This window comes from Rutidosis leptorrhynchoides, chromosome 5, assembly GCF_046630445.1.
Source record: "Rutidosis leptorrhynchoides isolate AG116_Rl617_1_P2 chromosome 5, CSIRO_AGI_Rlap_v1, whole genome shotgun sequence".
Taxonomy (NCBI): Eukaryota; Viridiplantae; Streptophyta; class Magnoliopsida; order Asterales; family Asteraceae; genus Rutidosis; species Rutidosis leptorrhynchoides.
In genome coordinates, this window is record NC_092337.1 from 29,373,743 (window position 1) to 29,399,601 (window position 25,859).

At 34.4% G+C, this 25,859-nt stretch overlaps 1 protein-coding gene across 1 annotated transcript; it reads left to right on the forward strand.

The window, feature by feature from the left end:
• The first annotated feature begins 334 nt into the window (after window positions 1-334).
• On the forward strand, window positions 335-23,931 carry LOC139846479 (cellulose synthase-like protein E1). The gene is made up of 8 exons (XM_071835966.1): window positions 335-694; window positions 20,289-20,607; window positions 20,698-20,838; window positions 21,255-21,374; window positions 21,450-21,662; window positions 21,987-22,205; window positions 22,432-22,779; window positions 23,232-23,931. Exons 1-8 carry the CDS (start codon window positions 411-413, stop codon window positions 23,775-23,777), a joined length of 2,190 nt encoding a protein of 729 aa, XP_071692067.1. The 5' UTR covers window positions 335-410; the 3' UTR covers window positions 23,778-23,931.
• The last annotated feature ends 1,928 nt before the right edge of the window (window positions 23,932-25,859 follow it).

Genomic DNA, 25,859 nt, shown 5'->3' on the forward strand with positions numbered 1-25,859 from the left:
AACTGGTGGTCCCTAACCTTTTTTCATCAAGAATAGTCCCTGTGATTTGTACTTGAATCTCTAACGGTCCCCGTAGTTTGCATTTTAAATCACCCATGGTCCTTGTGATTTGCATTTTTTCGTTCAAATTGGTCCCTGAGATATGCACCATAGAGACGATTGGGGATTCACAATGCAATTTTGGAGGCTATATTAGACAACAAATAAGTAACAAATAAGTTCAGGGACTAAAAGTGATTTCTGATATACTACAGGGACCATTTTTGATATTTTGTCTTTTATTACCCAAGTCAAACTTTGAAACCTCACCGCTCTTTGCTAGTTTTCTTCTTTTTTTCTCAAACGGCAGCAAAATTTTATATAATTATATAAGTAGAGAAAAGATATGCCGACATGGAGCAAACCAAAAAATGGAAGACAAAAATGGTCCATTATTTGAGACACAAAGAGGAAACGGAACAAAAATTCACAGGGTATTTGCAACAACAGTGTTGGTAAGTATATTGTTAGTATGGGTTTATAGAGCAACTCAATTATTATTATTGCCACCTTTGGCGACGGTTTACGGCAGTCAGCGATGGAGCGTTGGGATGTTTGTGGCGGAGATATGTTTGGGTGTTTATTGGATATTGACTCAATCAGTCCGGTGGAATCCAACTTACCGGCGTACCTTCAAACAAAGGCTTTCACAAAGGTACAAACTTTCATAATTGTTTACACATGTTAAAAAGTGCCTTATAACACAACTTAAGAACAACTAACATTAAAAAAAACACAACTTAGTACCAACAGTTAACAAAGCTTAATATTTCGTAAATAAATTTACTAGTAAAACGACTTCGCTAGGAACACCTAACACGACCGTGAAAAAAAAAAAAAAAAAAAACAAAAAAAAAAAAAGGAGCTGCCATATACGGTAAAAATACAAATTATGTAATAGCACTATTTATAGCTCCACTCCGATGAATAAATATTACTACGATTTACGAGTACTCCGTATATTTTTGATTGTATACATTTAATGTCTTTTTGTTGGCTTTGTTATAGAAGTAGATTAGACAATAAGTGGCAGGATTGGTATATGCATGCCCTTGTGATTTTTCTTCCAACTCTTTGCTAATATATATATGGTTATTCTTTTTATAAAATTCGCTGATAAAAAAGGTAGAAGATAAATTAAGATATAATCTCCGGTAATTCGGTAAACAGTGTCAAAATACTCAAAATGACACCGACCATGTTTACTCCGTAATAAACAACAACAACAACTAGGGATGACAATGGATCGGATATGGATCGGGTGTGGCCGTATCCATATTCATATCCATTTAGTTTCTGTTCATCCATATCCATATGCATATCCATTTAATTTTTTTCATCCATCCATATCCATTTCCAATGGATTAAGCGGGTTAATGGATATCCAATGGATATTTAAAAAAGTGTTATAAAATTTCCGAATATGTTATATAAATAAAAATGTAATATAACAAACATATATAACGTGTAATCTTTGTCGAGGATGCAACACAGTTCGTGAAATATACTATTTAACATAAAATATGACAAACTAAACGTGTAATTTGTATATTTACTAGTATTTGCTAAGATATGGGTGTTTTATTGTAATATATAGGTGATGGTAAATGCATACATAGTTTATTCATTATATGGTTCGAAGCAAAATGTATGGGTACGGTAAATGCATATGTAATTGGAAATGTGTTTGCATATATCTATATTTATGTATTTATATATGTATTTCGGGTGGTAATGGATATATCCGTGAATGATATTTTTCATCCATATCCATATTCATATCCATTTAGTTTCATCCATATCCGTATCCATATCCATTTAGATTATCCATATCCATCACGAACCGGGTGGATCGGATGGATATTCATTAAATCGGGTGACCATTGCCATCCCTAACAACAAACAATAGAAGCAATCAAATTTATACAGTAAAAATTAGCAGTAGTATTGACTTCGGAGATAAGCAAGCCTGAATAGTACGGAGTCTATAATATAATGTTATCCACAAGATGGATATATATCCTATCTATATCTTTGATATCTATTAAATTATAAAAAATTACTCAAATGATCAATTTTGAGAAAAACGAGTATTCCATATGACGGCCGAGTGTGATTGTTTGAGGAAAAAGACAACATTAGTTAAATGAAAAATAACGACTAGACATAAGCTAATAAAGTTGGATCCCTCCCGCTCACCGACAAGTAGTCGATGACGGAGGATAACAAATTTGAAGTGGAAACGGTAGGTCAGATGGTTTTGATAACCTAATCTTTCATTGATCGGTATTTATAGGATACATAAACCCTAACACTAATGAAACTCTAGCGGACCCAACTCACAATGCAATCGGACTGACCCAATACTAATACTCTAACAAAAGAAAAAAAACTATGAAAAAGAGAAGATAACTTTTTTTTTTTTATATATATTTTGAAAATACAAACATAATCCAATTGTTGGCTCTATTTTTGAGTCAACACCAAGTGTCGATTTATTGACGTGGCCGTTTAGAGACTAAATTGAATTTCAGACATGTTTTACCCATGAAAATTTGATTATAACCTTTTCACTCAATTTTATTTTAATTTTATTCTACTTTAAAAAAAACAAATTTTTACTTTTTGGTCGAATGTTCACTCGGAAGCAATCTCTCTATCCGTCGAATAGAGAGAGGGATAACTTTATCTACTTTTGAGAGTGTTTTCACTTTGGGAGGAGAAATGACTTTTCTTTATTCTCGGATAGGGGAAAGATTGTCTACATCTCACCTCCCACATACATCAATCGTTGTTGTTGTTGTAAACATAATCTAATTAAAAGGAAAAATAAAAAGGTTTTAAAGGAAAATAAAGAAACGAAATTTAGATAAAAAAGAACAAATGAATATAACTCAAAAAGTTGAATCGAGGTTTATGAGAATCTCATGAAGGGCATATACCACTAAACCATTTTAACATATCTTTTTTATTCTCATAATCTAAAATTTAACCTTAAACTAAGCGATTTTAATAAAAGAATTAGATAAACTATGAACAAACAGTACTTTTCAAATTAGTATATGAAATGTCCCGTTCTTATTGATTAAAAACGTTCCATATTAATTGATTTCGTTGCGAGGTTTTGACCTCTATATGAGACGTTTTTCAAAGACTGCATTCATTTTTAAAACAAACCATAACCTTTATTTCATAAATAAAGGTTTAAAAAGCTTTACGTAGATTATCAAATAATGATAATCTAAAATATCCTGTTTACACACTACCATTACATAATGGTTTACAATACAAATATGTTACATCGAAATCAGTTTCTTGAATGCAGTTTTTACACAATTTCATACAAACATGGACTCCAAATCTTGTCCTTATTTTAGTATGCAACAGCGGAAGCTCTTAATATTCACCTGAGAATAAACATGCTTTAAACGTCAACAAAAATGTTGGTGAGTTATAGGTTTAACCTATATATATCAAATCGTAACAATAGACCACAAGATTTCATATTTCAATACACATCCCATACATAGAGATAAAAATCATTCATATGGTGAACACCTGGTAACCGACATTAACAAGATGCATGTATAAGAATATCCCCATCATTCCGGGACACCCTTCGGATATGATATAAATTTCGAAGTACTAAAGCATCCGGTACTTTGGATGGGGTTTGTTAGGCCCAATAGATCTATCTTTAGGATTCGCGTCAATTAGGGTGTCTGTTCCCTAATTCTTAGATTACCAGACTTAATAAAAAGGGGCATATTCGATTTCGATAATTCAACCATAGAATGAAGTTTCACGTACTTGTGTCTATTTTGTAAATCATTTATAAAATCTGCATGTATTCTCATCCCAAAAATATTAGATTTTAAAAGTGGGACTATAACTCACTTTCACAGATTTTTACTTCGTCGGAAAGTAAGACTTGGCCACTGGTTGATTCACGAACCTATAACAATATATACATATATATCAAAGTATGTTCAAAATATATTTACAACACTTTTAATATATTTTGATGTTTTAAGTTTATTAAGTCAGCTGTCCTCGTTAGTAACCTACAACTAGTTGTCCACAGTTAGATGTACAGAAATAAATCGATAAATATTATCTTGAATCAATCCACGACCCAGTGTATACGTATCTCAGTATTGATCACAACTCAAACTATATATATTTTGGAATCAACCTCAACCTTGTATAGCTAACTCCAACATTCACATATAGAGTGTCTATGGTTGTTCCGAAATATATATAGATGTGTCGACATGATAGGTCGAAACATTGTATACGTGTCTATGGTATCTCAAGATTACATAATATACAATACAAGTTGATTAAGTTATGGTTGGAATAGATTTGTTACCAATTTTCACGTAGCTAAAATGAGAAAAATTATCCAATCTTGTTTTACCCATAACTTCTTCATTTTAAATCCGTTTTAAGTGAATCAAATTGCTATGGTTTCATATTGAACTCTATTTTATGAATATAAACAGAAAAAGTATAGGTTTATAGTCGGAAAAATAAGTTACAAGTCGTTTTTGTAAAGGTAGTCATTTCAGTCGAAAGAACGACGTCTAGATGACCAATTTAGAAAACATACTTCCACTTTGAGTTTAACCATAATTTTTGGATATAGTTTCATGTTCATAATAAAAATCATTTTCTCAGAATAACAACTTTTAAATCAAAGTTTATCATAGTTTTTAATTAACTAACCCAAAACAGCCCGCGGTGTTACTACGACGGCGTAAATCCGGTTTTACGGTGTTTTTCGTGTTTCCAGGTTTTAAATCATTAAGTTAGCATATCATATAGATATAGAACATGTGTTTAGTTGATTTTAAAAGTCAAGTTAGAAGGATTAACTTTTGTTTGCGAACAAGTTTAGAATTAACTAAACTATGTTCTAGTGATTACGAGTTTAAACCTTCGAATAAGATAGTTTTATATATATGAATCGAATGATGTTATGAACATCATTACTACCTCAAGTTTAGTAGGTAAACCTACTGGAAGTGACAAGAAATGATCTAGCTTCAAAGGATCTTGGATGGCTTGAAAGTTCTTGAAGTAGGATCATGACACAAAAACAAGTTCAAGTAAGATTTTTACTCGAATTAAGATAGTTTATAGTTATAGAAATTGAATCAAAGTTTGAATATGAATATTACCTTGAATAAGAAAGATAACCTACTGTATATAACAAAGGTTTCTTGATCTTAGATGATTACTTGGAATGGATTAGAAAGCTTGGAAGTAAATTAGTAAACTTGAAGGGATTTTTGAAGTGTTCTTGAAGTGTTCTTCCTATGATGATTATAGCTTGATTCTTGAAGTGATTTTTGATGAAGATGATGATTAACTAATGGAAAAATACGTTCATAATAGTGTGTGTGTGTTGAGAGAGAATTAGAAAGAGAATTGGAAGTGAAATGGAGTGAATGATGAGTGGTAATTGGTGAGTGGTGAGTGGGGTTAAAAGGAGTTCTAGTTAGTTGACTAGCTCAAGGTAGAAGTTAAAATTGATTAGTCATACATGACATAATCAAGAGTGGAATCCCATGCTAGTTCCTATTGGTATATACCCATAGTAAGTACGTTTTGAAGCTGTGTATAATACGGGTAAGAATACGACTTGAATTCTTGATGAAAGAAAAGAATGGGAAAGTAACTGTAACCATTTTCGTTAAGTATGAGTGTTTTGATATATGTCTTGAAGTCTTCCAAAAGTATTTTAATACATCTAAATACACTACATGTATATACATTTTAACTGAGTCGTTAAGTCATCGTTAGTCGTTACATGTAAGTGTTGTTTTGAAACCTTTAAGTTAACGATCTCAATTAATGTTGTTAACCCATTGTTTATTATATCTAATGAGATGTTAAATTATTATATTATTATGATATTATGATATATTAATATATCTTAATATGATATATATACATTTAAATGTTGTTACAACGATAATCGTTACATATATGTCTCGTTTCGAAATCCTTAAGTTAGTAGTCTTGTTTATATGTATATAACTCATTGTTAATATACTTATGGAGATACTTACTTATCATAATCTCATGTTAACCATATGTATATCCATATATATATATATCGTCATGTCGTTTTTACAAGTTTTAACGTTCGTGAATCGCCGGTCAACTTGAGTGGTCAATTGTCTATATGAAACATATTTCAATTAATCAAGTCTTAACAAGTTTGATTGCTTAACATGTTGGAAACATTTAATCATGTAAATATAAATCTCAATTAATATATATAAACATGGAAAAGTTCGGGTCACTACAGTACCTACCCGTTAAATAAATTTCGTCCCGAAATTTTAAGTTGTTGAAGGTGTTGACGAATCTTCTGGAAATAGATGCGGGTATTTCTTCTTCATCTGATCTTCACGCTCCCAGGTGAACTCGGGTCCTCTACGAGCATTCCATCGAACCTTAACAATTGGTATCTTGTTTTTCTTAAGTCTTTTAACCTCACGATCCATTATTTCGACGGGTTCTTCGATGAATTGAAGTTTTTCGTTGATTTGGATTTCATCTAACGGAATAGTGAGATCTTCTTTAGCAAAACATTTCTTCAAATTCGAGACGTGGAAAGTGTTATGTACAGCCGCGAGTTGTTGAGGTAACTCAAGTCGGTAAGCTACTGGTCCGACACGATCAATAATCTTGAATGGTCCAATATACCTTGGATTTAATTTCCCTCGTTTACCAAATCGAACAACGCCTTTCCAAGGTGCAACTTTAAGCATGACCATCTCTCCAATTTTAAATTCTATATCTTTTCTTTTAATGTCAGCGTAGCTCTTTTGTCGACTTTGGGCGGTTTTCAACCGTTGTTGAATTTGGATGATCTTCTCGGTAGTTTCTTGTATAATCTCCGGACCCGTAATCTGTCTATCCCCCACTTCACTCCAACAAATCGGAGACCTGTACTTTCTACCATAAAGTGCTTCAAACGGCGCCATATCAATGCTTGAATGGTAGCTGTTGTTGTAGGAAAATTCTGCTAACGGTAGATGTCGATCCCAACTGTTTCCGAAATCAATAACACAAGCTCGTAGCATGTCTTCAAGCGTTTGTATCGTCCTTTCGCTCTGCCCATCAGTTTGTGGATGATAGGCAGTACTCATGTCTAGACGAGTTCCTAATGCTTGCTGTAATGTCTGCCAGAATCTTGAAATAAATCTGTCATCCCTATCAGAGATAATAGAGATTGGTATTCCATGTCTGGAGATGACTTCCTTCAAATACAGTCGTGCTAACTTCTCCATCTTGTCATCTTCTCTTATTGGCAGGAAGTGTGCTGACTTGGTGAGACGATCAACTATTACCCAAATAGTATCATAACCACTTGCAGTCCTTGGCAATTTAGTAATGAAATCCATGGTAATGTTTTCCCATTTCCATTCCGGGATTTCAGGTTGTTGTAGTAGACCTGATGGTTTCTGATGTTCAGCTTTGACCTTAGAACACGTCAAACATTCTCCTACATATTTAGCAATATCGGCTTTCATACCTGACCACCAAAAATGTTTCTTAAGATCCTTGTACATCTTCCCCGTTCCAGGATGTATTGAGTATCTGGTTTTATGAGCTTCTCTAAGTACCATTTCTCTCATATCTCCAAATTTTGGTACCCAAATTCTTTCAGCCCTATACCGGGTTCCGTCTTCCCGAATATTAAGATGCTTCTCCGATCCTTTGGGTATTTCATCCTTTAAATTTCTCTCTTTTAAAACTCCTTGTTGCGCCTCCTTTATTTGAGTAGTAAGGTTAGTGTGAATCATTATATTCATAGATTTTACTCGAATGGGTTCTCTGTCCTTTCTGCTCGAGGCGTCGGCTACCACATTTGCCTTCCCCGGGTGGTAACGAATCTCAAAGTCGTAATCATTCAACAATTCAATCCACCTACGCTGCCTCATATTCAGTTGTTTCTGATTAAATATGTGTTGAAGACTTTTGTGGTCGGTATATATAATACTTTAGACCCCATATAAGTAGTGCCTCCAAGTCTTTAATGCAAAAACAACCGCGCCTAATTCCAAATCATGCGTCGTATAATTTTGTTCGTGAATCTTCAATTGTCTAGACGCATAAGCAATCACCTTCGTTCGTTGCATTAATACACAACCGAGACCTTGCTTTTATGCGTCACAATAAATCACAAAATCATCATTCCCTTCAGGCAATGACAATATAGGTGCCGTAGTTAGCTTTTTCTTCAATAACTGAAACGCTTTCTCTTGTTCATCATTCCATTCAAATTTCTTCCCTTTATGCGTTAATGCAGTCAAGGGTTTTGCTATTCTGGAAAAGTCTTGGATGAACCTTCTGTAGTAACCAGCTAGTCCTAAAAACTGGCGTATGTGTTTCGGAGTTTTCGGGGTTTCCCACTTTTCAACAGTTTCTATCTTTGCCGGATCCACCTTAATACCTTCTTTGTTCACTATGTGACCGAGGAATTGAACTTCTTCCAACCAAAATGCACACTTTGAAAACTTAGCGTACAATTCTTCCTTCCTCAATACTTCTAACACCTTTCTCAAATGTTCACCGTGTTCTTGGTCATTCTTTGAGTAAATAAGTATGTCATCAATGAAAACAATGACAAACTTGTCAAGGTATGGTCCACACACTCGGTTCATAAGGTCCATGAACACAGCTGGTGCATTAGTTAAACCAAACGGCATGACCATAAACTCGTAATGACCATAACGTGTTCTGAAAGCAGTCTTTGAAATATCATCTTCTTTCACCCGCATTTGATGATACCCGGAACGTAAGTCAATCTTTGAATAAACAGACGAGCCTTGTAGTTGATCAAATAAGTCGTCGATTCTCGGTAGTTGGTAGCGGTTCTTGATGGTAAGTTTGTTCAACTCTCGGTAGTCGATACACAACCTGAATGTACCATCTTTCTTCTTGACAAACAAAACAGGAGCTCCCCACGGTGATGTGCTTGGTCGAATGAAACTATGCTCTAAAAGTTCTTGTAATTGGCTTTGCAGTTCTTTCATCTCGCTGGGTGCGAGTCTGTAAGGAGCACGAGCTATTGGTGCAGCTCCTGGTACAAGATCTATTTGAAATTCAACGGATCGATGTGGGGGTAATCCCGGTAATTCTTTCGGAAATACATCGGGAAATTCTTTTGCAATGGGAACATCATTGATGCTCTTTTCTTCAGTTTGTACTTTCTCGACGTGTGCTAGAACAGCATAGCAACCTTTTCTTATTAGTTTTTGTGCCTTCAAATTACTAATAAGATGTAGCTTCGTGTTGCCCTTTTCTCCGTACACCATTAAGGGTTTTCCTTTTTCTCGTATAATGCGAATTGCATTTTTGTAACAAACGATCTCTGCTTTCACTTCTTTCAACCAGTCCATACCGATTATCACATCAAAACTCCCTAACTCTACTGGTATCAAATCAATCTTAAATATTTCGCTAACCAGTTTAATTTCTCGATTCAGACATATATTATCTGCTGAAATTAATTTACCATTTGCTAATTCGAGTAAAAATTTACTATCCAAAGGCGTCAATGGACAGCTTAATTTAGCACAAAAATCTCTACTCATATAGCTTCTATCCGCACCCGAATCAAATAAAACGTAAGCAGATTTATTGTCAATAAGAAACGTACCCGTAACAAGCTCCGGGTCTTTCTGTGCCTCTGCCGCATTAATATTGAAAACTCTTTCACGGCCTTGTCCATTCGTGTTCTCCTGGTTCGGGCAATTTCTAATAATGTGGCCCGATTTTCCACATTTATAACAAACTACATTGGCATAACTTGCTCCGACACTACTTGCTCCGCCATTACTCGTTCCGACACCATTTGTTCCTTTCGTTCTATTAACCCCTGGTCCGTAGACCTCACACTTCGCCGCGCTATGACCATTTCTTTTACACTTGTTACAAAATTTGGTGCAGAACCCCGAGTGATACTTTTCACACCTTTGGCATAGTTGCTTCTGATTGTTGTTGTTGTTGCGGTTATTATTGTTGTTGGGATGATTGTTGTAGTTGCTGTTGTTGTTGTTATTGTTGTTGTTGTTGTTGTTGTTGGGCCGTTTGTTGTAGTTGCGATTGATGTTGCGATTGTTGGGATAATTGTTGCGATTATTGTTGTAATTGCTGTTGTTGTTGTATTGGTGATTCTTATCACCGTTTTCCTCCCACTTTCTTTTGACTTGCTTCACATTGGCCTCTTCAGCAGTCTGTTCTTTAATTCTTTCTTCAATCTGGTTCACTAGTTTGTGAGCCATTCTACATGCCTATTGTATGGAGGCGGGCTCGTGTGAACTTATATCTTCTTGGATTCTTTCCGGTAATCCTTTCACAAACGCGTCGATCTTCTCTTCCTCATCTTCGAATGCTCCCGGACACAATAGGCACAATTCTGTGAATCGTCTTTCGTACGTGGTAATATCAAATCCTTGGGTTCGTAACCCTCTAAGTTCTGTCTTGAGCTTATTGACCTCGGTTCTGGGACGGTACTTCTCGTTCATCAAGTGCTTGAATGCTGACCACGGTAGTGCGTACGCATCGTCTTGTCCCACTTGCTCTAGATAGGTATTCCACCATGTTAACGCAGAACCTGTGAAGGTATGCGTAGCGTACTTTACTTTGTCCTCTTCAGTACACTTACTTATGGCAAACACCGATTCGACCTTCTCGGTCCACCGTTTCAATCCGATCGGTCCTTCGGTTCCATCAAATTCCAAAGGTTTGCAGGCAGTGAATTCTTTGTAGGTGCATCCTACACGATTTCCTGTACTGCTAGATCCAAGGTTATTGTTGGTATGTAGCGCAGCCTGTACTGCGGCTATGTTTGAAGCTAGAAAAGTACGGAATTCCTCTTCATTCATATTCACGGTGTGTCGAGTAGTCGGTGCCATTTCCTTCAAAATAGTCAAATGGAACAAGTTAATCATACAGAATATTAAGAGTAGTTAATAGTATTTCGTAGCATAATATGAACTCATTTATAAAAGCTTTTTCTTCATATTAGCGTTTTATAAGTTTAAATTCGGGTAGTACCTACCCGTTAAATTCATACTTAGTAGCTAATATACAATTCAACTACTATCATTCTATATGAAAAACTGATTATAATAATATTTCGCGTTCAAACTTTTATACAATATTTTACAAACTTACAATACCGCTTATTTTACATAAAGCATGAAATATAGCACACAATAACTTTGATACAAGATAGTTGTGAAGATAATTCTAGCTAGTACACAAGTCGTTCAGCAAAGGCAATAAAGACACGTAATTCATACGTCCAGAAACAAGTCATGCATTCTGGTTTTACTAGGACTACTTCCCATCCTTGGTCTTGTGGAACATAACCGTTATGGCCGTTGATAAGACAGCGTGTTGTAGCGTCGTCAAAGGGACGAGGGTTACGTAATGTCCAACAGTCCCGTAACAATCTAAAAACCTCATTTCTTACCCCAATTACCGACTCCGTCACTTGTGGGAACGTTTTGTTTAATAGTTGTAGCCCGATGTTCTTGTTCTCACTTTGGTGAGAAGCGAACATTACTAATCCATAAGCATAACATGCTTCTTTATGTTGCATGTTATCCGCTTTTTCTAAATCACGAAGTCCAATATTCGGATATATTGAGTCAAAATAATTTCTTAACCCATTGCGTAAAATAGCATTTGGGTTCCCCGCAATATATGCGTCAAAGTAAACACATCGTAACTTATGAATTTCCCAATGTGATATCCCCCATCTTTCAAACGAAAGCCTTTTATAAATCAAGGCATTCTTGGAACGTTCTTCGAATGTCTTACAAACTGATCTCGCCTTAAATAGTTGTGCCGAAGAATTCTGACCGACTCTAGACAAGATTTCATCAATCATGTCTCCGGGTAGGTCTCTTAAAATATTGGGTTGTCTATCCATTTTGTGTTTTTATACTGTAAAATAGAACAAGAGTTAGATTCATAAAAAAAATACTTATTAATACAAGCAATTTTTACATATATCATAAATCATAAGCACACTATATTACATATATTACACCACACGAATACAACTATCTTATTCCGACTCGCTTGTTTCTTCTTCTTCGGTTTTGGTTCGTTTTGCCAAGTTTCTAGGGATATATGATGTTTCCCTAATACGAGCCGTCGTTTTCCACATTGGTTTAGAAAAACCTGGTGGTTTAGAGGTTCTCGGGTCATTGTTACAACTTAAGGACTTCGGGGGTTGACGATACATATAAAGTTCATCGGGGTTGGAATTAGATTTCTCTATTTTTATGCCCTTTCCCTTATTATTTTCTTTTGCCTTTTTAAATTCAGTTGGGGTAATTTCTATAACATCATCGGAATTCTCGTCGGAATCCGATTCATCGGAGAATTGGTAATCCTCCCAATATTTTGCTTCCTTGGCGGAAACACCATTGACCATAATTAACCTTGGTCGGTTGGTTGAGAATTTTCTTTTACTTAACCGTTTTATTATTTCCCCCACCGGTTCTATTTCTTCATCCGGTTCCGATTCTTCTTCCGGTTTCGATTCTTCTTCCGGTTCCGACTCTTCTTCCAGTTCCTCTTCGGGAACTTGTGAATCAGTCCACGAATCATTCCAATTTATATTTGACTCTTCATTATTATTAGGCGAGTCAATGGAACTTGTTCTAGAGGTAGACATCTATCACATAATATCAAACGCGTTAAGAGATTAATATATCACATAATATTCACATGTTAAAAATATATAGTTTCCAACAAAATTTGTTAAGCAATCATTTTTCAAGTAAACACGGTCGAAGTCCAGACTCACTAATGCATCCTAACAAACTCGATAAGACACACTAATGCAAAATTCTGGTTCTCTAAGACCAACGCTCTGATACCAACTGAAATGTCCCGTTCTTATTGATTAAAAACGTTCCATATTAATTGATTTCGTTGCGAGGTTTTGACCTCTATATGAGACGTTTTTCAAAGACTGCATTCATTTTTAAAACAAACCATCACCTTTATTTCATAAATAAAGGTTTAAAAAGCTTTACGTAGATTATCAAATAATGATAATCTAAAATATCCTGTTTACACACGACCATTACATAATGGTTTACAATACAAATATGTTACATCGAAATCAGTTTCTTGAATGCAGTTTTTACACAATATCATACAAACATGGACTCCAAATCTTGTCCTTATTTTAGTATGCAACAGCGGAAGCTCTTAATATTCACCTGAGAATAAACATGTTTAAACGTCAACAAAAATGTTGGTGAGTTATAGGCTTAACCTATATATATCAAATCATAACAATAGACCACAAGATTTCATATTTCAATACACATCCCATACATAGAGATAAAAATCATTCATATGGTGAACACCTGGTAACCGACATTAACAAGATGCATATATAAGAATATCCCCATCATTCCGGGACACCCTTCGGATATGATATAAATTTCGAAGTACTAAAGCATCCGGTACTTTGGATGGGGTTTGTTAGGCCCAATAGATCTATCTTTAGGATTCGCGTCAATTAGGGTGTCTGTTCCCTAATTCTTAGATTACCAGACTTAATAAAAAGGGGCATATTCGATTTCGATAATTCAACCATAGAATGTAGTTTCACGTACTTGTGTCTATTTTGTAAATCATTTATAAAACCTGCATGTATTCTCATCCCAAAAATATTAGATTTTAAAAGTGGGACTATAACTCACTTTCACAGATTTTTACTTCGTCGGGAAGTAAGACTTGGCCACTGGTTGATTCACGAACCTATAACAATATATACATATATATCAAAGTATGTTCATAATATATATACATAATATATTTACAACACTTTTAATATATTTTGATGTTTTAAGTTTATTAAGTCAGCTGTCCTCGTTAGTAACCTACAACTAGTTGTCCACAATTAGATGTACAGAAATAAATCGATAAATATTATCTTGAATCAATCCACAACCCAGTGTATACGTATCTCAATATTGATCACAACTCAAACTATATATATTTTGGAATCAACCTCAACCCTGTATAGCTAACTCCAACATTCACATATAGAGTGTCTATGGTTGTTCCGAAATATATATAGATGTGTCGACATGATAGGTCGAAACATTGTATACGTGTCTATGGTATCTCAAGATTACATAATATACAATACAAGTTGATTAAGTTATGGTTGGAATAGATTTGTTACCAATTTTCACGTAGCTAAAATGAGAAAAATTATCCAATCTTGTTTTACCCATAACTTCTTCATTTTAAATCCGTTTTTAGTGAATCAAATTGCTATGGTTTCATATTGAACTCTATTTTATGAATATAAACAGAAAAAGTATAGGTTTATAGTCGGAAAAATAAGTTACAAGTCGTTTTTGTAAAGGTAGTCATTTCAGTCGAAAGAACGACGTCTAGATGACCATTTTAGAAAACATACTTCCAATTTGAGTTTAACCATAATTTTTGGATATAGTTTCATGTTCATAATAAAAATCATTTTCTCAGAATAACAACTTTTAAATCAAAGTTTATCATAGTTTTTAATTAACTAACCCAAAACAGCCCGCGGTGTTACTACGACGGCGTAAATCCGGTTTTACGGTGTTTTTCGTGTTTCCAGGTTTTAAATCATTAAGTTAGCATATCATATAGATATAGAATATGTGTTTAGTTGATTTTAAAAGTCAAGTTAGAAGGATTAACTTTTGTTTGCGAACAAGTTTAGAATTAACTAAACTATGTTCTAGTGATTACGAGTTTAAACCTTCGAATAAGATAGTTTTATATATATGAATCGAATGATGTTATGAACATCATTACTACCTCAAGTTTAGTAGGTAAACCTACTGGAAGTGACAAGAAATGATCTAGCTTCAAAGGATCTTGGATGGCTTGAAAGTTCTTGAAGTAGGATCATGACACAAAAACAAGTTCAAGTAAGATTTTTACTCGAATTAAGATAGTTTATAGTTATAGAAATTGAATCAAAGTTTGAATATGAATATTACCTTGAATAAGAAAGATAACCTACTGTATATAACAAAGGTTTCTTGATCTTAGATGATTACTTGGAATGGATTAGAAAGCTTGGAAGTAAATTAGTAAACTTGAAGGGATTTTTGAAGTGTTCTTGAAGTGTTCTTCCTATGATGATTATAGCTTGATTCTTGAAGTGATTTTTGATGAAGATGATGATTAACTACTGGAAAAATACGTTCATAATAGTGTGTGTGTGTGTGTTGAGAGATAATTAGAAAGAGAATTGGAAGTGAAATGGAGTGAATGATGAGTGGTAATTGGTGAGTGGTGAGTGGGGTTAAAAGGAGTTCTAGTTAGTTGACTAGCTCATGGTAGAAGTTAAAATTGATTAGTCATACATGACATAATCAAGAGTGGAATCCCATGCTAGTTCCTATTGGTATATACCCATAGTAAGTACGTTTTGAAGCTGTGTATAATACGGGTAAGAATACGACTAGAATTCTTGATGAAAGAAAAGAATGGGAAAGTAACTGTAACCATTTTCGTTAAGTATGAGTGTTTTGATATATGTCTTGAAGTCTTCCAAAAGTATTTTAATACATCTAAATACACTACATGTATATACATTTTAACTGAGTCGTTAAGTCATCGTTAGTCGTTACATGTAAGTGTTGTTTTGAAACCTTTAAGTTAACGATCTCAATTAATGTTGTTAACCCATTGTTTATTATATCTAATGAGATGTTAAATTATTATATTATCATGATATCATGATATATTAATATATCTTAATATGATATATATACATTTAAATATCGTTATAACGATAATCGTTACATATATGTCTCGTTTCGAAATCCTTAAGTTAGTAGTCTTGTTTATATGTATATAACTCATTGTTAATATACTTATGGAGATACTTACTTATCATAATCTCATGTTAACCATATGTATATCCATATATATATATCGTCATGTCGTTTTTACAAGTTTTAACGTTCGTGAATCGCCGGTCAACTTGGGTGGTCAATTGTCTATATGAAACATATTTCAATTAATCAAGTCTTAACAAGTTTGATTGCTTAACATGTTGGAAACATTTAATCATGTAAATATCAATCTCAATTAATATATATAAACATAGAAAAGTTCGGGTCACTACAGTATATAGGTAATTTCATCTTTTTGCCGGTATGCATCATTTGTTAATTGTTGTGGGATAATGTATATTTATATATAATGGGTATGTTTGGGTGACGAGCTTTTGAGAGCTTATAGAAGTTTGAGCTTATGGTTTTAAAAAGCTACAAGTTATAAGCTTTGTTTGGTTGACATTAAAAGTAGAGTTTATTAATTTCATAAGCTTTTAAAAAATAAGCTACTTATAGTAGCTTATGAAAAAAATAGAGCTTATGAACCGAAAAAAGCTCTGGCTAATTTATCAAACACTTATAAAAAATAATAAGCTTCAGTTATCAGCTTAAAAAATAAGCTGCAGCTTCAGCTCTTTCTCAAAAGCTACAAGCTCCAGCTCCAACTATTTTAATCCAAACACACCCAATATATACAAGTAAGTATTAGTTACTATGTAGAGTAGTTTTAAAGTTAATAGTATATAACTACTATATACTATACATTAATACATTTTAACAAGTGAATTTGAATAGCTGAACAAACTTTTTATGGTCTTTGGAACATTAGTTAGTATTATTATACAAACTTTTTATGGGTCATTTCGCGATTTAGAAACGGTACCGTGTTTAATGAACTTTTTTTTTTTATACCAAAAATAGCCTCTTGATGTTATTAAGTTATTTTCGTATCGTTAGTTAAAATATAGAGGCCATTTAGTTTCAGTTTAGAATTCATGGTTATCTATACTTTTGTAAATGTTTTGTAACTTTTTTCGTGTTTTCCCTTAACGTCTTGCTAGAGAGTGTGTTATATATCATTTTGGCTGTTAAAAAAAAAATACAAACTTTTTTATGATGTTTTAATATTTTAAAACGTATGGTTACTAAAAACGACCCGCACCATAATAAAACGTCTAAATTGAAGAATTATTGTATACAAAACGTCTAAAATTGGAATTCTTCTTTGTATCTAAAGTCAATATTATACACACATGTTTCCATCATATTATATTGTAGATCACTGAAAAGCTAATGAAGTAAATAATTTGAATTACTCGATCGCAACAAGTCAATAATTGAGTTTTAGAGTTAGAGCTTTATCAAAGTCAAATAACTCAAATTAAAAATTTAATAAATCTTTTATTAGAACTTGAGGGTAACCCCATGTACTTTGTGTCATGGGATAAGGAGAGGTAATATGTTTGATCCTTAGGGATGACATGATTTTCTTTAAAACAATTGAAACGTGTGTGAAACGTGCAAATGATGAAGGTCGTTGAAATAAATTCTACTGATGTCAAAAAATCGCCGTAAAAATAAATAAATAAATAAATAAATGTTTTTATTAGTTTGAGTTGGCTAGACTCCAAAATAAAACATAAAGTTTTTAAGCCGTTTATCTTTCATAATAATTAATCAACTTAAACTCTTAAAGTACATATTTATACTTTAAAACAATGTTTTTTTTTTTTTTTTTTTTTTTTCAAAGAACATGAAATTAAATTAAATTAGATTTACATGATTTAATAGCGTTAAAAAATCCTCGATTACTCCGATTAATCTCCTATTATTCATTTTTAAGAGGAATTCGTTCCGATTTTTTAAAATCCGTTTAATTAATCAGTCCACGTCGATTAAAAAGTTAAAATCGAATTTTGTAATCAGAGTCGGTCTAAGTCAAAATTAGTCAACATTTTAACATGAATTTAAACTAAAACTTTAAAGTTTTTGAACAATATGAATAGCTTTAGACAAATATGTTAAATTTAACGTTTATGTTTATGGTTTTTTCCTTCTATATTTACATTTATAATTTTTAAAGTTTAATATTTAAATGTATAAAATACAATCCGATTAATCTCTGAATTGCCGATTGCTTCTACTAAAATCCCGACCGATTTATCCCGAATAGCGAATTTAGCAACCTTGATATTTAGACGGACCTGATTGATAAATGAACATGCAATCATCTAATAAATGCATAACTAACCAGACAACGATTACTAGTACTAAATGATCATGCAAATTAATCTTCTAATTTAATAATATATGCATATATAGTTAACTAGACATAATGGAGGTGTACGTATACGTGCATGACATGCATATATGCATGATGTGTATGAGATGGTGATCATGACCTGCTAGCTTTACACGTCCACTCTCTTTTATTTCGATAACTTACGCTAACTGCTAAGGGCAAAATCGTATCATGTGGTATACCAAAGGAAATCAAGCGTACAACTTAAAAAGTGATTGTTGGGCATAAATTTGCAAGACATCTATTTGTTCACATTCAAGCATTCGTTCCCCATCATTAGCGAAGGTTTTAATTAGAGGTTTTAATGATGACTATGATAATGACTTCTTTTCACAACTTTTTATTTTATGTAATATTTTAAACCTGTATTTTCTTAAAGGAGGTAAAAAGGGCTTAAGGGTCAGCGAGCTGTAGTATTTTTGTGCTCAACATTCATTATTATATTTGTTTTGTTTTAAACTTTGTGTATGCTTTATTTTATATACTCCATATATAAGACTATTTATAGTTTTATACGTATTTTATTTGAATTTTTTCGCCGCCAATGTTAGAGGAACTCGGACATTCTTTAAGCAGAGTTCTATTACCATTAATGGTTGAGCTAGTCGAAGTCGAATCGTTACTTATAATTGTACCTCCGTGCCTCTTAAAGCCACTTAACTCAATTTAAATAAAATGGAGCCAATTAACTAGATGTAGAGTTTCCTTTTATTTGTTACATGTCGTTTTTGATTAATGCCGTAGATCCGTATTCGTATATATAGTTTTATGAGTTACTTTATGTTCTAGAATGCAATGGTTTGGCTACAACAAATTAGACTTTGTATTTTGCCTGCTTAACCAACGTACAACCCTTGTTATGTTTGCTTCTTGTCTATCCCACACCGAATGGGTGAGGGAAACCAACAAAGCATAAGTATAGGTTCTGTATAAAAATAGACGTATCCCACATCGGATGAGTGAGTGAAATCAACAACGCGAAAGTGTCTATAAAAATAGAGGCCCATGGTAGGATTCAAGAAAAGATGAGAAAAGTCTAGTATGATTTCCATCGGGCTTGACTTTTTTTACCTTTATACTCTCTCTGTCCCACTATAAGTGTTTACTTATTTTTTGTACACAGTTTTAGGAAATTTTACTAACTCAATTCTTCACCAATAAGAAATCTTCTCTTTTCAGAATAAATCATTTTGATTGGTTGAAATTCTAAGTGGACACTTGAAATGAGACATCTTAAAATAGAAATGTGGACACATAAGATGGAGACGGAGGGAGTATAATTCTATGGGCCAACTGCTATATGATAAAAATCAGTTTTGGTAATTTGACAGGTTTTTTAAAAACCAGTTCTTGTATATGCTTCTAGTTGGCTCCATGAAAACCATAGGCCCCGAGCAATCGATTAGCTTGCTTTAGCTTTGGGCTGGGCCTCATTTTATAAACGTATCCCGGATGAGGGAAACCAGGGAAACCAACAAGACAGTTGTGTATAAAAATAGAGGCCATGGTAGGAACCAAGAAAAGAAGAGAAAAATCAAGTTTGATTTACCTTGGGCCTGATTTTTTTGTGTGGCCTTTATATGATATTATGGGCCAAGTCCTATGTTAAAAAATCAATTTTGGTTATTTAACCGGTTTTTTAAAAAATCGGTTCTTGTATGTAGAGGCGGAGGGTAGTAGAGATCAAAGAGGGCATTGGCCTTCTCAACTTGTTAGGCTACTAGTGTAATTTTTCTAGTTTTCTATGGACTAATTTTTTTATTTTACCTAAATGGGCCTCCCTAATTTTTTTTTTTACTTAACTGGGTCTTCCTAATCAAAAACATCATGTTCCGCCACTGCTTGTATGCATCTCTAGTTGGCTCCATGAAAACCATTTGGCCATGAGTAATTGATTAGCTTGCTCTAACTTTGGGTCGAGCCTCATTTTACATCTTTAAGACATAAGCTTGAGTTATAACATGAAATACAAGCTTACTAGCTACAACTAAAGGCTAGTTATGTCAAAAACACCCTGACAAACTATTGAAAATGTAAAACAGGTATGGAAACATGTTGCCCGGGGTGGATGTATTCGTTTGTACAGCTGATCCTGTAATTGAGCCACCGATGATGGTGATCAACACTGTTTTATCAGTTTTGGCTTATGATTATCCGTCTGAGAAGCTCGCGGTCTATCTCTCCGATGATGGTGGCTCGGAACTTACGTTTTACGCTCTCACTCAGGCTGCGGTTTTCTCCAAACATTGGCTGCCGTACTGCAGGAAATACAAAATCGAGCCACAGTCCCCAATTGCTTACTTCAAATCAGCATCTCAACCTTCAAATGAGAAACACATTCAAGATTTTATTATAATACAGGTACTTATAATAATCACCATTCTGATTAAGTACTAATATTTTTTAACTACTAATTACGAGTATAAGAGTGTTTTTATTGGATTATTGTAGAAACTGTTTGAAGACTTGAAGAATCAAATTGAACATGTGACGAAGATAGGAAAAGTTCCTGAAGAACTACGCGTAGAACACGAAGGATTTATGGAATGGGATTCGTTTACGTCTCCAAAGGATCACGACGCCATTGTCCAAGTAAAAGCTTTAATTTTTCGACTGATTTGATCTTCGACTAACCATTTAGTTGTCAACGCAGGGGCGGACCATAGAAGGGTCAACCGTGATCGGCTGCCCCAAAGACCCAAATTTTTTCAATGTATTTATGTGTTTCAGCATTTAGTGTATTTATATGTTAAAAATCGACATTTTGTCCCCGCTTAATTGCTTTTATCAAATATCTAACATTTTGCCCCGTCGAAAAATTTTCCTGCGTCCGCCAATGTCCGCCAATGTTGTCAAGGTTTCTTAAATATGATCAAATTTAAATGTGATATAATGAGCAGATTGTATCCAAGTCTTGTTCTCGTGATCATACACCAACAAACTTATAATGAAATAGGTTGAAATTGTAGCCTCATATTAGTCCCATAACGGTTGTCTAAATTTTGCAGATTTTACTTAACGATAATGAAGATATAGAAGGGCATAGGCTTCCGAAATTAGTATATATGGCTAGGGAAAAAAGACCAACCCATTTTCATAACTTCAAAGCCGGAGCCTTGAATGCATTGGTACGTAATATTTACATTCAATTTTGCACATTTTCATTGTGTGCAGGTTTGATGAAAACATGATATGTAATGCAGATACGGGTGTCCTCGATGATAAGCAATGGTGCGATAATTCTGACTGTTGATTGTGATATGTACTCGAATTGTAGAGATACTGTGAGAGACGCCCTTTGCTTCTTCATGGACGAAGAAAAAGGTCATGAGATTGCTTTTGTTCAGTACCCACAATCGTTTGTAAATCTTACCAAAAATGAAGTTTATGGTGGTTCTCTTCGAATTATTCGTGAGGTGAGAAATAAAAATTGCTAATCTACATGCCACAAAATGAATTGCTAATCTACATGTCACAAAATGAGTATTGGGTTGACAAAATTAGTTTTTATTTAACAAATATATAGTGTCAGATATGACTATTAATAAACGGGTAACCATGTTCAGGCTACCCAGGGAAGAAAGAGTATTTTTTACTCACATGTACCCGATTAAATAGTAGAAAGTTTAATGCATTCAAGTATACTTTGGGCTACTTTGAACACATTAAACACATTTGACCCGTTTAATTTTACTTTTATATTACATTCATGTATAACTAGTTTTTGTGGATTTATGAAGGTGGATTTTCATGGTTTTGATGGCATGGGCGGGCCTTTATATGTTGGAACAAACTGTTTTCACCGAAGAGATATTTTAGCAGGGAAAAGCATCAATGATGGAAGTAAATTTGACTGGGAAATGGTGAATCATCACATAGACTCAACGGAAAACGCGATTGACAAAATAAAAAGTCTGGCAACTTGCACCTTCGAAACTAATACCGAATGGGGCAAAGAGGTTCGTCGAGCTTTATTATATCTTTTTTTTTTTTGCATTCCGTTCAATCCGAAAAGCTTATACTAATATAAGTATGAAAGTGATAAAATAGGTGGGTCAGCTGATGGGTTCAGGTTTGGATTAAGAACTACCATTACAGGTTGGGTGGTTGGTCAGTTTAATGCTAAATACAATTTAAGGTTCACTTTTTTTTTTTTTTTTTTTTTTTTTTTTTTTTGCATTGTAGATTGGGTTGAAATACGGGTGTCCGGTTGAGGATGTAATAACAGGGCTATCGATACACTGTCGAGGTTATAAATCAGTGTTTTACAATCCGAAAAGAGATGCATTTTTTGGCGTTGCTGCAACCACACTTGACCAGACCCTCGTGCAACATAAACGGTGGTCTGAAGGGGACCTACTGATATTGATTTCAAAATATAGCCCGGTTTGGTACGGGCTAGGAAAGATTCATCCTGCTCAACTGATGGGCTATTTGATCTACTGTTTATGGTCTCCCTCTTCACTGCCTACTCTGTACTACACCATTATACCTTCCGTTTGTCTCCTCAGCGGCGTTTCACTTTTCCCTTCGGTACGTTAACCGCTGTAAATATTACTTTTGACACAAAAGTTGTTATTTGGATATGTGTTTCTATACAAACAGCCTTCGGGTATGTTTGGAAAACTACCTGGTAGCTGATAGCTCTTAGCTGGTAACTAGTAGTTGATAGCCGATAGTTGTTAGCTGGTAGCTAGTAGTTAATAGTTGTTAGCTTTTTAAATGTATTAGGTATTTGGCAAAGTAGTTGCAGCCTTTAAAAAAATAGTAAACTGACAAAAATTATGAGCTTTTTATTAAACGCTAGTTTTTGTAGCTTTTAGCCTTTTTCCCTCCATCTAAAAGCTCTAAGCTCTTTTAACATGATCGGAGTTTTTTTATTAGATAATAGTTTTTTCATAAAAGTTGGAAGCCAGAAGTTCTAAATTTTTTTTTACCAAACATATCCTAGGTGTAATGGTATGTATGTATATATTGTAATTTAGGTAACAAGTGGATGGTTTCTCCCATTTGCATACATAATGATCTGCATCTCCATTTTCGACTTCCTCGAATTCATTAAATCTGGTGGGACCACAAAAGGGTGGTGGAACGACCGCAGGATCTGGATGTACAAGCGAACAAGCTCATACCTCTTTGCATTTCTCGACACCGTTTTGGGCTCTGATTTATCGTTTGTAATCAGCTCAAAAGTGACTGATAATGACGTTCAACAAAGATACAATAAAGAAATGATGGAATTTGGTGTGTCGTCACCTTTATCGACCACTGTTACTACACTATCGACGATCAACTTGTTCTGTTTTATTGGGTTCGTTATAAAATCAGCTTTAATGGAAAGTAAAACTCGAATAGTGTACTATGAGGAGTTGGCGATTCAGGCTGTACTTTGTGTTGCATTGGTGATGCTTAACTTACCAATATACTCGGCGCTATTTTTTCGTAAAGATAAAGGGAAGATTCCGAGTTCTGTTACGGTTAAATCAGTTTCTGTTGCTTTATTCATTTGTACGGTTTTCTCTTTTCTGTAATGTATCTCGGCGAGATTATAAGCTATGATGTTGTACTAATGTTATATGGTAAATTTTTCATAAGGTTAGTTAGTTGTTCATGATCTTCACAAACATGTATTGAATTTATTTTAATTTGGTTATTACTTATTACACAATCACGTGTGCTTGCAGATATCGTGATATAACTATTTTGAAATTTATGATCTAATGATTAACAGTTAAAAATATCTATAGGTGATTTGTGTACAACAATAGAAGTTATAAGGTTTTCTCTATTCGAGTTAACTAGGAGGACGATAATCCATCCATATTAGACAACTACTTATATTGTGATATAGCATTGTAATCATAGTTTAGGGATTGTTAATGTAAGTATACCTTCTATAAATAGAAGGTCTCATGTACTGGTATAACACACAAATACAAGAACACAGTTCTTTCTTTCTCTTTATCTCTTACCGTTAATATGGTATCAAGAGCTGTAAAGGCCTAAGTCCGGCAACAATTCCGGCAGCAAAGCTATTTTCCGGCAACAATTCCGGCAAAAAAAAATGACCTTAAAAACTCGTAGTATGCTCTGTGGTTGCAGCCTTGCCTGAACCTTCACATCAGAAACGAGGCTTTCAGGTCATAACACCCAAACCCGTCATCACACAAACCCACCGCCATGATCTTAAGTGAAGAAAATGTAACTGAAGATCAACTACCTCAAATCAGCGAAAATTACAAACTACACTAAGTTCGGAATTATAATCCGAATCAAAACCAAAATTTTCAGCCTCAAAGAACACCAAAAGTAGCCGGATATTTTCCGATTTTTTTTTAGATATAGCCCGATCCAGCTTAAATCAGGGAAAACGGCCAAAACAATTAGCTTCGGAATCAAATTCCGACCTAACCCTGAATTTTTCAGATTTTTTCCGGTCACTGTTCATCTCCGGCGTCACTGTTCACCGCCGCCGTCAGACACTGTTCATCGCCGTCGGCCACTGTTCATCGCCGGTTTCTTTCTTTTTGGTTCTGTTTTGGAAAGGAATTTGGAAAGAGTAAAAAAAAACTCCTAGTTAAAACTCTCTCCCCCTCCTTTTATATATAAAAAAAAAAATTAAAAATTTAAAAAAAAAACAAATATTTTTTTTTATCTTTTATCTATTTCTGAAAATGGCAATGCTAGCTACCTTTACTCCAACAGAGAAAGCCGCACACAGCTCTCACAAATTTGGTTTCGCCTTATCTCCCACGAACTATGGTTACTGGAAGACAATGGTTCAACCATTCTTCGTCACCAACAAATTATTTGACTATATTGATGGCACAATCCCTTGTCCACCTAAAAATGTCCCATCAGCGATCCCATCATCAGAAAAAGATGAAGAAACACAGTCTCAAACACCAAACCCCAATTACATTAATTGGGTCTCTAATGATGCTCATATAAGAATGCTCCTCATTTCTACCATATCCGAAGCATCATTCCAACATGTTCAAGGACTAACGTCTCGTGATCTCTGGTTGTCCCTTGAGCGTGCCTACGCTCCTCACACTTCCTCTCGAGAATACACTTTGAAAACCCAGCTCCTCAGACTACAGATGAAGCCAGATGAAACAACCGCAGACTACTTAACTAGGACTCAAGAATACGATGTTGCGCTCGCTAACATAGGCGAAAAGATGAAAGAAACAGATTTGGTGATGCTAGTTATATCAGGACTACGAGAGGAATACAACGGTTTAAAATCGAGCCTTCTGGGCCGCGAAAAGCCTCCTACCTTTGTAGACCTTCATGGTCTGCTATCAGACCACGACTATATGATCAAGAAATCTGTACCCGACATTCCTTCAGCTCAAGCATTCACGACTAGCACACAAAGTCGCAATTCAACAGCTCCTAATAATGTCTTGCCCGCTTCACAAACAGATTAGCTTCAAGCCGTACAATTGCTTTTATCTCAACTTGGACTCCAAGCTCAACTTGCCCATACACCGGCTTCACAAGCCATGTACACTAACCGATCTGGCAATAACCGTGGTCGTGGACGTGATTACAGACGTGGACGAGGCAACTATAACAACAGAAATCAAGCAGGTAATCGAAATTCA